The sequence below is a fragment of the Epinephelus fuscoguttatus genome, linkage group LG24, assembly GCF_011397635.1.
Source record: "Epinephelus fuscoguttatus linkage group LG24, E.fuscoguttatus.final_Chr_v1".
NCBI lineage: Eukaryota > Metazoa > Chordata > Actinopteri > Perciformes > Serranidae > Epinephelus > Epinephelus fuscoguttatus.
In genome coordinates, this window is record NC_064775.1 from 21,173,550 (window position 1) to 21,190,208 (window position 16,659).

Sequence of the window (16,659 nt, forward strand, 5' to 3'; positions counted from 1 at the left end):
ATACTGAGATATATATTGGGTATCGCAATAGAGCCTAAAAAAATTGCGATAATATTTACAGCCCATACCGCCCAGCCCTAATCTGAAGATACTGTGTATAGCAGCTTCATATGTTTTTTCCATAACCTCACTCATGGTTGTCTCGGTTTTTCAGCAGACTCTCACAATCAAGATGTCAGTGTCAGTCAAACTCAAAGTATAGAAATCAATATCATGCCTGTGTTCATGCAAGTTTACACACATCACGGTTCATTTAACACATCTGAAAACACCTTTCACCCTACCGACTTCAACACAAAAATCAATATCAAGTTTCAAAATTATTGTTACTGAGAAAAATGATATTATAACCTCTAAAAGGCTGGAGATTAATATGCAAAATATCCTGTCAGATTATGGGTGACATCACCAACACTATGTCACTGTGTTTTCTGAGAACTAACCAAACCAACAGACAGTCTGCTACCACTTAATTTAGTTTATGTATGCATTATGTCATACAAAACGTCTTCTACAATTCATATTTCGCATATGATTTACGTCAGCCAGCTGTAAAGTAAACCCCACAGCTTCATTCAGTGTAGATAATAATGCGGTCTAAGTGGGTCAGCCCAAACTGGAGTGGTTCTGAATCTCTCCTGCCATTTCCCTGATCCCTCTGTTCTTCATTTAATCATGCCTGCCAGTGCCCAAACCCAAAAGTAAGCCCCAGACCAACAGAACTGTGTCCCATGAGAGCACGGAGCAGCAGACTTTGAGGTGTGTGACTATGTGTGTGTGTGTGTGTGTGTGTGTGTGTGAACATGCCATGCATAAACTGCAGAAATAAAGTGCTGGGGACAGGACGACCATGATGCAACCACTTCCCCTCCATCCATCTGTCAGTCAGCCAGTGTGCCCACTGATTCTGTTGTCACCCTGGCATCCTGGCTCTGCCTATTAGCCTGCTAGTTAGATTGGCATTTAGACTGGCAGGGGCACATATAAGCAGGAGCCAAAGGGTCTCCTGCTTGGCTAGCACCAGACTGATGTAAAACAGTAGACAAAGCCAAAGGAGCACACACAGCAGCTGCCTCCTCCAATCACGTCACTCTGGCCTAATTTGATTCCATCTCGACAGGATTCAATTACATTTTATTAATTTTGGCACAGTGCGACTCCATAGAGTTTGATTCAATCTCTAGCAATGCAATTTAACTAGATGCAATCAGATTCACTTGAATTGAATGAATTTTTAAATATAATCTCTTCCTCCCTCTGTATAAATCCTCTCTCTGCTCGCTCTATCCTGCCCAATTTCCCCTTTCTGGGATTCAGAATATAGAATATAATGAGCGACGCCAAACTCTTCCTACCAGAGGACCCCGACTGCTTAGTGTATCTACATTTTCTTGGCTTCTGGTTGGGAGAGACTCCCTGAGGAGAACATTAGTCACTTCCATGATAATAATGGGTAATTTGAGTGAAAATAGACCGAGGTTGGCAGAGGGCATTATTGAACATGCTGCTGTTTTTGCTCTATGCAGCACAAAATAACTGAAGGTTTTTCAAAACCAAATGCCAAGTGTTCACCAACTGGAGCCTTTTTGTTGGAAGTGTCATCTCTCTTCAGTACCTCTGCTACAGCACTGCCTTAGTTACTCAAAAGCCCAAAATGTGTCATTTCAAAAACAATACATCTTTAAATAAGTATGAATATATTTGCAGCACAGTTCTCTTAATCCCTGATACTAATCCTGTTAACTGCGCTGAGAGCTGATGACGGTGTAGCTTGTACACACAGAGCCTTCCAAGCCACCCTCGAGCAAGGCAGTTTATTTCTTTTAAGGTACTGCACTGTGGCTCACCTCTAAACTTCCACATCAAGTAGCTGTGTCCACCGACGGATTACAATAGGCCCCTGGGCTCAACCATGTCGCTTTGTAGTTGTTCAATGCCTCTCTGTAGTCATTTTGTGTCTCTTTGCTGGCTTTTTGAGTCTCTGTGTAGTCATTTTGTATCTCTCTGTAGTCCTTTTTTGTCTCTCTGTAGTCATTTTGTTTCTCTTTGAAATCTTTTGTGTCTCTCTGTAGTTGTTTTGTGTCTCTCTACAGTCATTTTGTGTCTCTGTTGGCATTTTGAGTCTCTTTGTAGTTGTTTTGTCTCTTTGTCTACTTTTAGGGGCTCTCTGTAGTCATTTCTGTCTCTTTGTAGTTGTTTTGTGTCTCTTTGTAGTTGTTTTGCGTCTCTTTGTAGTCATTTTGTGTCACTTTGTGGTCTTTTTGTGTCTCTGTCTGCTTTTGTGTCTCTTTGTAGTCATTTTGTGGTCTTTTTGCGTCTCTGTCTGCTTTTGTGTCTCTTTGTAGTCATTTTGTGTCTCTCTGTAGTTGTTTTTTGATCTCTGTAGTCAATTCTGTCTCTTTGTAGTCGTTTTGCGTCTCTTTGAAGTTGTTTTGTGTGTCTGCCTGCTTTTGTGTCTCTTTCTAGTCATTTTGTCTCTGTATTTGTTTTCTGTAGTCGTTTTGCGTCTCTTTGAAGTTGTTTTGTGTGTCTGCCTGCTTTTGTGTCTCTTTCTAGTCATTTTGTCTCTGTATTTGTTTTCTGTAGTCATTTTGTGTCTCTTTGAAGGTGTTTTGAGTCTCTTTGTAGTTGTTTTGTATCTTTGCAGTTGTTTTGTGTCTCTTTGTCTGCTTTCTGAATCTCTTTGTAGTCATTATGTGTCTCTTTGAAGTCTTTTTTTGTCTCGTCGTTGCCATCGTATTTGTCTTTTTTTTCTCCTCTTTTTAGTCGTTTGGTCCCTTTTTTAAATCATTTGCGTACTTTTGAAAGCTATTTGTGTCTCTTGTCATTTTATCTTTTTGTAGTCCTTTGTATCTCTGTAATCATTTTGTGTCTCCTTTGTGTCATTTTGTGGTGATTTTGTCTACTGTGGTCTTTTCAAGTCTCTTTGTGGTCCTTCTGTGTCTCCTTGTGGTCGTTTTGAATCCCTTCATGGTCGTTTTTGCCTCGTCTCTTTGTGTTGTTTTTTTGTGGTCGTTTTGCATTACTTTGTAGTTGTTGACTTTCCAACAAGCCAAGGTGCCCTTGAGCAAGGCACTGAACCCGCAAACCACTCAGGGCGCCTGTCCATGGGCAGCCCCCTCTGACATCACTCCATTTAATGCATGTATAGGTCCTGTTTGTTCATGTGAGTGTATTTCAGTCCTGTGTGTATATGTATATGACAACAGAGTGAAAATATTGAATTTCCCTTTGGAGACTAAAAAAAGTATTTAAAATTAAGTTAAAGAAATGTTTACATTCACTTCGAACAGAGGCTCTGGTCCGGTAATTTGGTAATCCATCAATAGTCATGCACAGACGGTTAGGTTATTTAAGAGGAATATACATGAATTTCCTGGAACTGCTGAAACCAGGCATTTGGTCAAAGTTTTAGTCACACAGCCTACTCTTTAATAATTTAATAGTCCAACAGTCTTTGGAGTTTGGAAATAGAAACCGTTTTGAAATAGACTGGAACATATGTAGGTAGGAGTTAAAAAAAATATGGCAATGTCGTATCTCAAAACGACTGCTCATTTCCTTTCGGCCTTTTTCTGCCATTTTATTCTCAGCGAGATGACAACAACCCTGCAGCACAGACGCTTGGCAGTGCTTTACTCATACAGCCAGGTGTTGAGAATACAACACTCTCTTCCTGTCTCATACACAGTGTACAAATTCAACACTAAGGCTTGAACTCTGTGGATCGAGAGCTAAAGGGCACACACGAGAAATCAAAAGCTTGCAGGCAAATAAATAGCATATCCATAACACCGAGATTGCCCTTTGTACAATTCAGAGGCCTGCTGACTCTAGTCGTTCCTTAAATTGATTTCTCATATGCGGCTGCCTCGAGGGGGCGATTCCATTTTCATATATACACTGGCTCTCTGTATGTATGCTCTCTGTCCTAGTCTATTAATCAAATAATGCAATCAATTTTACCTTGCAGGACTACGACACAGGCCATTTCTTTTGTGAACAGCTTTGCATGTCTTTAATAGGAGTTTGTGACTGCTGTTGGATGGTGTGAAGAACTGTGTGCAGCATTGTTGCAGTGTCAAGTTATCAGCGTGGCAAGAGATATGAGCTGAAACTTTAAGGGCACAGATTTCAGAAAAAAAATGCTGCCTGCAAGATGTGAATTCCTAAAAACGGAAAAATCTGCACTACCCTTATAAATATTCACCCGGTGATTCATTTCGTGTGATTGAGTGCAGCGTGCATGTGTGCCAATGCATTTCTGCTTGCTCATGTCAGCATGTGCATAACACCAGAGCTACAGGATGGAAGCAAACCCTGAATGCATGCTTAAGCCCAGGCTCAGGGTGCGATGAGAGACACTTAAGCGCAGGGGCATAAATCTTTTAAACCCTGAGCCACTGACATTTCCCCCCAGAGATACAGCGAAATATCTTAATTACGCCACTTAACATCACATCGGCGAGTCCCGGGTGAGCCCAAGCAAGCATATAATTCATTGTACTAAGCATCTGTAAAAGCCAAATACATAAACCTTCAAGGATGCATACTCAATGCAGGGGAGACGGTGAGCTGGGACTTCAAAAGCAAATGTTTTCCTTCAGGAGCCGGGGGGGGGGTAGAGTAAAGGATATCTGCAGAGTTAGTGTGGACACCTCGCTGAGTCCTGTCAGGAAATCAACCTGTTGTCAAGAACTACCAAAAGCCAGTGAAAACTCTTCCTGGTTCTAGTCCTTGTACTGATTGTTCGTGTCTGCTCCAAGGCCCCAACAGTGATAAAAGACACTGAGAACTGAACATCCTTCTCAGACTCCAGCACAAACCCTTCATCTCAGAGCTCCCCTTGTTATTCACATTACAGCAGGTTCTCTGCATTGTCTAATGGGTCAATTTGTGTGGACTCTGCTATCATGAAAAGCATGATACGAATGTAAATTGGTTGGTAGGGTGATGTAATTCCACTGCAACAAAGGGAAAGTAACAAAGCAATGAATATTCCAGTTAAGGCTTAAGAACTGTATAGTCTCTTTGTTTTACCTCAGAGGGATTAAATGTAATAATAAATGAAAACACGAGTCACTGACGCTCTGTATGTATCATCTTCCTCATCCTTCTCTCCATCATAAGAGCAGTTTCTGGCAGTCGCATCGATTGAAACGGTGGAAACATGAACTGCCAATAGCTCTGTGTAATATTAAGGGTAGTCAAACTCTGTGCTTCTGTGGCCTGAGGCGTCGTACTCCATATGCTAAGTTTAAATCTTCATATTGAGGGTTTGTTGCTGTTTTCATGCCACAAAACAAACACATATTAAACAAGGAATGATCCCAGGAATCTCCACATTGCAAGGTGGCAACTGATTTACAGTTTAAATCGCAACTTTCCTCAGTAGGGGTGTTAACATTATACATTCATGGCGTCACAGGGACCTGCCATTAAAATTCATTGTCATTTTTACAGCTCCTCAAACACAGGTTGTGTGCAGCATTCTTAACTATACTAAAAATGTATCTATGATTCTGTATGTTTGCTTGGGGACCCTGTGAATCGCCCCAAGAGTGCTCCCTAACTCCCACTTTGACACCCACTGCCCTGGAGGACTTCAGCACAAGCAGCCTGAGCTGCAACACGCTTTAACGACCACTGGCTTCACTCTTGGCACCACTTTGCAGCGCTCTACCCCCACCTGCCGTTGTGCGCCAGGAACCCAGTGTGGCCACACTGCAAAAAATGTCCATCTAAAAACTCATGCTTTTATTTATTTATTTTTATTTTTATTTTTTTTTACTCTTGAGATCTTTTGTTTTCTTTTAACAAGTGGGGGAATTTCGCCAGGGGGTGGAGAGGGGCAGATAACCGATGCAAATTAACTTGTTGCAACAGAAACAGAAACCTTAAATGCATGTGCATTGGCAAAGAAGGAGATAAAATAATCTCATCCTGCAAGCAAATCTTTTTTTCGCTTCAAGAAATGGATTACTGGGAAATCTGAAGCTACAGGAGTTGGGTATTTTTCGCAGTGCACGCCGGGGCTCAGCCCGCGGTGACACAGCGACGCGCCTCACTGACCAGGACACAGTTATATCTACAAGAGAAAGAAAAGGAGGACCAGAAGCGACTGCTTTCAATCAGTGCTTTTTAGCACTCACTCACAGGTTACATCTTTATTCCCCCTCTGCGTGTGCAACTCACACACACACACACACACACACGCGCGGGCGCGCGCTGAGACAAGCATCGCCCCTCCGGATCAGGTGCGCAGCACGCATGAAACCCAATTAACGGTGAAGTGTCACTCTGCTGTCACTAATGCGGCTCATATTTCCAAACTTTCCGAGGCATTTCAGACTGTGTGTCCGCGTCACGGGCCCGGTGTTATCATGCACAGCCTGCGCACGAGATGCAGACCGTGGAATATACAGTAAAATCACACAGTGTAGCAACACAGAGTGGACTTGAGTGTGAAGCAAGAAAGGCGGTGGTCCCAACACATATGATTCACATTATGGGGTTTAAATTCTCCAGTTGAAGTTGGGGGACATGATTGATTTTTACGCTTAAAGCTTTGCAAATAATCCATACACCAAAACAACGCAGCGCCCCAAAGGCTGCTCTTAAAGATTAAAAAAGAACTCAACAACGAGGGTAAGCCGTGCCAAATGATGGAGATAACAGTTTGTGTCCGGGGAGAACAGAGTGTATATCTCAACAGCTCGCCCACCCTAAAAAAAGGACCCCATCATAATCCCTCTTTTCAGTAAGAAAGCATTCTGGCCCCTGCAAGACGTGCTCCAACTACAAAATAACGTCCAGTTAAACAATCCACCCCTCTCTCTCAATCCCTCTGCCTCTCTGCCTGCTGCAGATCACGATGGCAAATACACTCAACTTGTCCACAAAGTCACCAAGCTCGAGGTGTTTCACACACTCACGCACGCTGTCCCTACCTTGGCTGCCGCAGACGAGCACCCCGAGGAGATGGACGAGTTTGAGCATCATTTTCGGGCAGGTTACGGGCTGCCGGACGCTGCTGCTTTCAGCTGCTGTAAAAAACGACAAGGGCGACACACACGCTCGGCTCCGTTCATCCGCCGTCTTGGGCTCCGCTGGCGACTGATCTGCCTCAGCTCCTTTCCTTCCCTTCCTTCCTATACGCGCGCTCCCGCTCGCCGCTCGTTCACCGCGCTTCTGCCTCTGCGCTGAGGAGGACCCCCCCTCCAGCATCACTTCTCTCCAACATCACTGCTGGAAGCTGTTGATGAGAAGCAGTCAAGAAGGAGGCAAATCAAACCAAACATGTTTATGTCTTTCAGGACTTTATTTGGAGGATTCAAAACATGTTGTGAAGTTGTGAGGAGAGGGTCTCGAGGAAAATACTTCTAGAAATATGGGTGCAAATCAGCAGGGATGTAGCTAAGAATTCCGGTGGATCCCTTCCAGCTTTGGGCCCCTGGAATCCACCACATATATTTCCACTTTGGAATAGCAGTGTCTATTTAACTCTGAAGTCCAGGCAAACATGCAAAGGAAGGACAAATGTCTCCCCCATGTGAATACTGCAGATACTGTGGGGTCAACTTTCCCCTCAGCTCAATGGGCCTCATGCAAGACACATTATCTTATCCATAACTTCTTTTAGCTTTTTCATAAGAGATTTGCTCGCAAAAACGTTGCAATTTTGGATTCACCTTGAACAAATTTGTGGTAACTGCTCATCTCAGCCTGACGACCACCACATGTTTAACACAAGTTGCCAGCCACCGCCAGCATTTTGATCATATTCCCTAATCTTTCAAGACCCACAGACTAATTTGTTTTTTGCTTAATTTGTAAGTATTTGTTTGAAAATACTTGTAACTGGTCCATACCCACTGAGTGCACAGTTGCCCATATACAGTTTCACATGGTGTGTGTTTGGGATACAGGTCATAGGAAATTGCAGATTGAATAGTCAACTGAACCCATTAAGAAGAGCAATGTATTCAGACAGAGTGTTTGCGAATTTGATAGTACGATTGCTTTATTGAAAGTACAGTAATCCCATTGCCAATAGTGGGATAGTTAGTGGGCTAAAACTGTACATTAGTAGTTGAGGTGGCACATTGAAAGGCAGATAGTTAAAGTGTCTATATGTTGTATTGACTTAAAAGTGGGGCACACTGGTAGTTCACATGGGAAACTACCGTTTTTTTCCCCGTTAAAGGGGTTTTTTGGGGAGTTTTTCCTTATCCGCTGTGAGGGTCTTAAGGACAGAGGGATGTCGTATGCTGTAAAGCCCTGTGAGGCAAATTGTGATTTGTGATATTGGGCTTTATAAATAAAATTGATTGATTGATTGATTGATTGATTGATTGAAACATAGATTGACCATGTCAGTGAGTAGAAAAACATGGGACAGACAGAATGACACACTGACAGTTTCTATGATTATGTACAGCAAACCATACCATGACTTAGTCATACCAAAAATTAGATCGCTCAAACTTCCTAGGAAGAGATCCATTTGAAGTGTTTTTCAAAAAATTCAAAATGGCGGAAAATCTACAGAACCGGAAGTTATGGGTTCTTGAGGCAAATGTGTTCCTCATGAGGAGAGGCTTCTCTGTGCAAAGTTTCAGGTCTCTAAGACATACAGGGCATGAGATATGCCCATGCAAAGTTTGCAATTTCACTCGGTTGCTATAGCGCCCCCCTTTGGCCAACTGATGTAATATTGCTTCATTGGCATCCTCCCATGACCCTCTACCACTGTGCCAAATTTCACATGGATTGACCAAGTCAGTGAGGAGAAAAACACGGAACAGACACACACACACAGACAGAGTTTTCGTCATTATATAGTAAGATAAGATAGTAAGACATAGTAAGATAATGAAAATTCATTTGTGTCAACGCTGTTGTCTCCCATTCTACTGTGGTCGTCTTGTCCGTGTGTCACTGTCACCGTCATGGAGATCCCGTTTCGTGCCACCAAACTCGTTTGCTTCATCGTCCAAATCAGACTCAGAATGTTGATCAAAACAGGAATTGTCAGAGTCTGAGTCCAGCAATATCTCCACGGCTTGTGCAACTGTAAACTTTTCCGTTAGCACCGGCATTTAAGTTGCAACCTTTCTGTAAACAGATTTCTAGTGGATCTTCCTCTTTGTTTGTTTTGTTCAGCAGTGTTGTTCTAATTCACAAGATGTATAACAGCGCCCCCTATCTTATAACAGTGAAAACACGGATTACCGGAATATCTCGTCAATGGCGGGGAAGCATTCTGTCATTATGACGGAAAATCTTGGCAATGGCGGGGATAGTGTTAAGAGGAAGTGTGCATTTGTGAGATATGATCATTAGCACAATTGTCATCCCTAAAATTTCCCCACAAGGGTAGCTTTTTGGCTTCACGTGTGGGCAGGTTGCATTCATAAAAGTGTCACCAAAGAGGGAAAATAAAGATCTCTGAGCTAGCCGGTTTGTCAGTCAGCACCAATGTCAATTTCTAAATGCTACATCCTGGGGCCAGATGCATAAAACTCCGTCAGTACATGTTGTATCCGCTCCATCACTCACTGGACCAGCGGCGTCGCATCAACGGCTGTGGCTACTGGTAGCAACCAATTCATCACAATTTTGCAAACCATCATTGCACTAAAATCTGAAACATCATTACTATTAAATGCCAGACGAATGATCGAGGATTCACTCATAACACTCATGTTGAAACTGACTTTACAAAGTAGGCTACTTCACAGCTCAGGATAAAATAATGATCAATTAAGGCTCAGACATGCTTTCTACATTGAACGTTGGGTCAAAGTCATGCAAATGCGCAGGCTGTTCTATTCATAGTACAACTGAGGGTCTGTGTCAGCCCCTAGCAGTAAACTGGAGGGCTGTGAGGTGAGCTTACCATTGGAGGTCAAAATCTGGCCTTTAATCACAGCACCCTCATCCAAACAGTTTATTTAATGAATAATAGTTGGATTGTAATCAGGTTCACAGTGTACAATCAATCTTTGAGATTTTGACCTTTAATTACAGCACTCATCAGTATAATGTTCTCACTGGAAGACAGTGCTGAAGAGCAACTTCCCTCCAAGTTTTGCCAAAATTTAAGCATTTGTGTCATAATGTCATTTTTTAATGAAAAATTACCTTTAATTTTATTGCCTCTGAAGGCCAGAACAGCCCTGAAATGTGCCAAAAGTTGTCTTGATAATGTTTTGCAGAAGTAATTGCTTTTCAGATTTTATAAATAGGAAGCTTTTTTTTTTCTCAGCAGAACAACTTTGATAAACACTCTCTCTGTTACCTGCCCAGCACCAAACAGAAGACAGACAAAGTTAACAGGTGAATATTTAGTGATTCGTGCAGAATTTAGCAGTTAGAGAGCCACATATTTCTCTCAGCAGCTGGTGGAGACCAAAACAGAGCTTAAAGATGAGTAAATATTTGATTTACATTCATTAGGTGGCTAGAAACATGACTCTCATTAAATGCTAATGTTTATCGATGTCTGCTGGATGTGTGAATGGAATGGAAACATGCGTGCATTTTACAAATATAAACTTTAAAAGGTGATATGATGTCAGTGTTGTGGTTACAGCTTGTTTTGCTGCCCCAAAGTGGCTAAAAAGTCAGCCAATGCAGTACCAAAATCTGTAATAGCTTCAAGATTAGTCCAAGACATACTGGTATCCTACAGATAAGTGGTTCTCAAATGGCGTGCTGTGATGCAAATCCAGGTGTGCTGTGGGACTTTGTGATAACCACACATTATTAATGCAATACTCAACTGGGCCTATACAAAAAGTTCTAAATGAATTTTTAATTGACTGTATAAGTATGTTAAGTGCACCCATTCCCTAACAAAAAGGCAATTTCTGGCTAAATAAAATGTAATTTGATTTAATTTAAAAAACCTTCACAGGCAACCTACTTGTATATTTCCCTCACACAAACTCTTGTTTGTGTGAGGGAAATGTAAGTGTGTCACACACACATTATCTTACATTATTTCCCGTTTAAATGGATGTGTTATTAGTGCTTTGATGTCATTTTAAAGCATTTAAAATTAATTATTGAATAATTTTCTTAATACATATTTCATGAGTAATAGTTAGTTGTCAATTGTTATTTGATATTAGTAAATAAAAACAAACGTATATGTCGTTATAAGAGTGACAACACATGTTACAGAGGATAGATAGGATTTGTAGACCATCCAGTGTAAACTAATAGTCTCAAACTAATATGTCATCCAATTTTTTACCCCAAGAAGAAGCAATGAAACATCCTACAACGAACGTGCAGAAAAGAGTGCAAACCCACTGACAATCTGTTAAGTTTCATATATAGATTATAGATCTGTGGAGAGCATTTGGCTGGAAGTGTGAGGGTTTCAGCTTTGCTCACCCTTGTGTTTCCTGTCTCCTCTTCCTAGTGTCTCACATTTGGCCAAATCCAAAAGTACAGACTTCACTGCACTTGTAGCCTCGCAGACTCAGCAGGTGCATTCACAGAAGGTCTGGCAGTGCTGAGGGCTGCCCACAGTTCATCAAGCCCACAAGGGGCCTCAAGCGGACTCTCTGCAGACTTCCAGAGAGTCCGCTTGGGGTGCAGACTTCACTGATTTAATAACCCACAATCCGTTGACATGACGTTGTGGGTTTTTCAACTGCCAGGAAAGAAAAATAATGAATGTGTAAAACAGTTATTGATAGTTAGGTCTTTTAAAATGCTACTTGAATTGTATAGGCCAGAAATAATATTCAACCACATCATGATACAGAGATGTTCAAGTATAGGCTGTAGAGGGACTGAAAATGCATGTTATTATTGCAGCCTATCAGAATGTGCACTGAAGAAAATAAGGTTTCTAATGTAAGTTATTTTGTCAATTTATTGAGTTATAGTCCTGTCCATTTCTATTTTTGAACGTGTGTAGCCTGTTATATAGAAATGTATGAATACATTTTTATTCAATCGCAGTAAAAGGCTTTACATTGGATTTATATCTTGTTATCTGCAGGGACAGATGAGTAGGTACTGTTCATCAACTTATATGACATATATATCAGCAGCAATAGTTGACCGTTCCACAGCAATGAGTGAAAGGGGCTCAGTCTGCAGGTCCAGAGGGTGGACATTTGGATTCAGCTTTTGTTTTTAGTCTGTCTCTGTGTGTTTGCTGGGCGTGGCCTTCTGGTCCCCTCCTCCTGCCAATCCTCCAGCAGCTGCTTGTCACCTGAACCATATCTACAATCAAGCCACTGCAGTTTAAAACCCTGGCTCAGACATCCAGGCTCTGCCAGATCACTGAGTCTCCTCTGCGATGCAGACATCAAGGCCAACTTTTTGGTTTTTTCTTTTGACACTTTGTCTTTTTGTACTTTTGGACATCAATTCACACTCTGTTCTGTGTCTTAGGTTCACAACACCAGCCTCCACCCCAACCTGCCCAGTGTCCAGCCTTGTTCTTGTCTCCTCACCTTTCCCTGCCCACATCAGTCATCATTTCATTCAAGCCCTCAGCTCCACTTCTTCAGGCTGCAACAAACTGCCTTTTACCTGGTTGTGTTTGCATTTTGCGTCCTAAGTTGAAATGCCATAAGAGGAACAGTCTTAGTAGATATTTTATTACTTCCAGCTACTGGAGGAATTGTCTACTACCACTTTTTTTGGCTCATCCAAGAGTTTATACTATTTGGCATGAGATTCATACAGAATTGGTGACTGTGTCCCACTCAGATATAATGTTTGTCCCAAATAAACTCCTTTTTAGGCTTCTACTTTCAGTATCTTTGAATATTAAAACAAAATACTTAGTTGTAATTGCTGCTAGAAAAGCAATTACAAAGAAATGACTGAATCAGACATCCAATCTTTGGAGAATTGGCATGATGTCAATTATAAAATCTTTACAACGGAAAGAATTACCTTCTCCATGAGGCTTTGGGAGATTAAATTTAAGGAGATTTGGAAGAAATGGAAACGTACATTTTCCTAAAAAGCAATTCTTTTGTTCAAATTTGCGTATTCAACTTATTATATTCATTTTTATTTACTCATCTCAAATGAAAAGCAGCCCATATTGTATGTTTGTGTTCTATAATTACATTGTAGGAAGCTGAAAATATGGATCACTCTATTAAAGTACCTAACCAAAGATGACTGTGTGAATTGCTTCTATTAACCCTAACCCCATAACCCTAACCCTAACCCCAAGGATAACAATTAAAGAAAAAAAAAATTTGGAGGAAATAAAACATGCTTGTATCTATCAGAGAAATCTAATTCTAGTTATAATAACTTATCAACACAACACGAACAAATTTCACCAGTCCCAACATAAGGCATATTTGGATCTGTGAAAGCGGTGATTATCACCTCACATGGAGTCAAAATAGGAGATCTCAGCCATGCAAGCATCTCAGTTGGGAATAAATGAAGTGACAAAACACTGATCCACCAAGCCAAGGAGACAGAAATGAAACTGGATATTGAAATCTACTGAATCCTCTGTCGGGAGCATGATGTTTTGTTGATGTATACCGAAAACAGGGGAGTGGAATTATAAATCTGGTCGAGATGGGACTCAAACACATCTTTCTGAGCCAGAGGGAAAAAAAACATATCATCCATTCTAAATTTGTCAGAATCATGCATTGATATCTGAGGTAACATCACGTTTTATTGCTGGTGGACTTAAATCCATAGGGCTCTCTCCGGGTTTCATTTCAGGACAACAACAACTCATTTTTGGCCCGTGACTCGACCCATATTGCTGTGTTCCTAACGGACACATGTCAAAAGGGCTCCATGGCTGTAATTCCCAGTGGTCGCCTGACAGACTGATGCAATGAAGGTAACGGTGGAAGATAAGGAAAAGTCACAACCTGCCTAACGGCCATCTAGAGGTGAGCTGTTGGCTGTAAGGATTTCGTTACGGTGCAATTTGTGTCAAACTGTCTAAGTGGAAACTGGGAAGGTGTGAAAGTGGACAGCAATAATCATTTTTCGGTAAGGTCTGGTCGGAAAGCAGATTTATATTTTCATTTTGGTACGGTCTGCCCAACAAATTGTCGGACGGATCTATCTGGACATGAATATATGTGAATTCCTCTAATTGATGCAATGACTAACCATCAATTGTCACTTCTGAATTCAGAGTACGGCTTTTTCTTCTTATAGAGCTGCATTAAGAGCCCATTAATATTCCTCCAGTTTCTCCCTTGAAAGGTGAGATCATTATGAAAGAAAAATGACTCTCACAGTTTTCTTTTTTAGAACAAGTACAAGTTTGAATTCCACATCAGTGCTTCCGGTGACGACCGCCTCCCCCCTTGGCATGAGGGCAAATTTATGGTTTTAATTGTTTTAACAGCGTGGCTCCTTGAGTCATCGAAATAGCAAAGTTCAAGTTCTTTTCTGTCCGGTAATGTAAAAAATCTAAGTGGCCTTTAACAGGATGGTGACAGGGCAAAAAGGACCTTGTAATGCAGAGTAATACAACCCTCAGTGTGAAATACTCTTCACGTTAACCATTCGGCACATATAAAACAAGATTATTTGAGGAGAAAAAGACATTTGCTTGCAGCAGGAAGGTCTTGAGGGCAAATGTGGGGCTTGATCTGTTGTGCATCTGCTATTTGAGTGCATGTGCTTTTCCTTTTTGTGCTTTGGCCCAATCTCATTTCTTTACCCCTACCCCTTGTTTTCAAGTGCAACCTTGCACCTCTGAATAAAGTTACAAGGGGAAGTGGTTGAAATTTGACAACCCTTCAAGGCATGGAAATATGTCAAAATCCAGCCTCTTCTAATGCACTGTTTGTAGATTTCCCTACAAAAAGTACTGCACTTAGATCACTACCCAGTAATTTGTGTATAACCCACATATTTGGGAAGGAGGAGATCACGTGACCAATGTACAGATGAGAAAAGAGATGGAAGCGGTCTCTTAAGGGGGCAGGTTGGGGTGGTGTATGGGGAACAAAACATAGGACTTTCCCCTCGAGGCTGGTGTTTGAATGGTGTTTTGGTGTTTGAACTTTAAGAGACTTTGTCACCATGTTTCTCTTCCTAAACCTACAGTAACTTCACTTGCTTGAACCTAACATCTGTAACTTTACAATAAGTATATAACTTTACGGTAAATGCGTAGTGTCATTTTTGGTGTGCTAATTCGTAGGATAGCGTACCAATAGCTGTGTGTGTATTTTTTTAAAGATATTTTTGGGGGCATTTTTTGCCTTTAATGGACAGGACAGCCAAGTGTGAAAGGGGGAGAGAGAGGGGACGACACGCAGCAAAGGGCCACAGGCTAGACCTGAACCCGGGCCGCCGCGGCAACAGCCCTGCACATGGGGCGCCTGCTCCACCACCAAGCCACCAATGCCCCGTGTGTGCATTTTTCATTCAGTATTATATTTACTGTTGCATGAGGATACATAGCAAAATGTGAGGCTGTCATGCCCAAATCCACAACAACAGTATAATGTTAGCTACCAAGATAGTTAACTACCCAGTCATTCGCATACTAGCGATTTCTTTTGTTATGCTTGTTATAAAGTAAAAGATCAGAATACCTTGAAATAACATTAAACTAAAATAATACAATGGTTACTGTAATTTTCAAACCTTTACTAACAAAGAAAATACTATGTATACAATATTTCTTTTGTTGATTGTACAGTCATTTTTCCAATTACTTCTCCAACCCAGTCTCACTGTGAAGTCGAAAACCGGCAATTGGTCTGTGACTTCTGGCTTCAGATACAGACGAAAAAAGACTTGCTTTCACACTGGCATGATACGCAGCCAGTCACTGTTATTGTTTTACGGCGCCCAGCAAACTCAGGGTGAAGCGCGGCTGGACAACAACGAAAGTTCAGGCGGCGGAAGTCCAAGTAGGGTGGACGGGAGGGACTAACCGCTGATTTTCACCTGGGAGGCCAGTGTTCTCTTCCTATAAGAATGTAAACCCAAACCTTGTTATTTTTTCCAAAACCCAAACATGTGCTTTTGTTGCCTGTACATGTGTTAGCAAAAAGTAACCACGTGTTTGTTTTTAAAATAAAATATGTAAATTTGTGGTGTACCGACATAGTGCATTTATTTTGAAAAAGACTGTCTGCACACTATACCTTTTCTTGATAACGGAAGTATATTTCAAAAACAGACAACACATGTAAGAAGCTGACACAGCATACCACAAAGTCAGCAAGTTGGAGTGAGAATGTGTGTCTTCTCATAATACTCTTGGAGAGTGTATCTGAAAAACCTCAGTTTGGAGGGCCATGTAGCCCCAACACTTTGCCCTACCCCTCTATCCCAACAAGAATCATGGCAACCTACGCCCTATACGTACATGAACATCCTAAATGACAGGGTAAGGGCTAAGGGACAGAGGCAAAGGGTGTATTGGGATTGGGACCAAAGGTACAGTAGTGTACATTTGAATATGATCATCTGTTTTTATTTTCTTTTAAATACAAACCAATGGCTTGCAAAACCACCACTTATTACAACATTAATGCCATCACAGTGACAGGCAAATTACAATAATGTTAGTCACTCAAGACAGAGCATTTCCACTTGCCACGCTTCCCGAATGGTATATCAGCAAAAAACTATAATTTTCATCATTACATTGCTTTAAAAAGGTAC

General features: G+C 41.4%; 1 protein-coding gene across 2 annotated transcripts in view; it reads right to left on the reverse strand.

The window, feature by feature from the left end:
• Positions 1–7,156, reverse strand: part of LOC125884972 (neural cell adhesion molecule 2-like) — a 521,830-nt gene extending 514,674 nt beyond the window's left edge. For both annotated transcript variants that reach the window (XM_049570309.1, XM_049570308.1), the window contains exon 1: positions 6,951–7,156. In XM_049570309.1, coding sequence (XP_049426266.1) covers positions 6,951–7,002 — 52 coding nt within the window. In that variant the 5' untranslated portion in view covers positions 7,003–7,156. The remainder of the gene's footprint in view (positions 1–6,950) is intronic.
• Between the last annotated feature and the right edge of the window lie 9,503 nt (positions 7,157–16,659).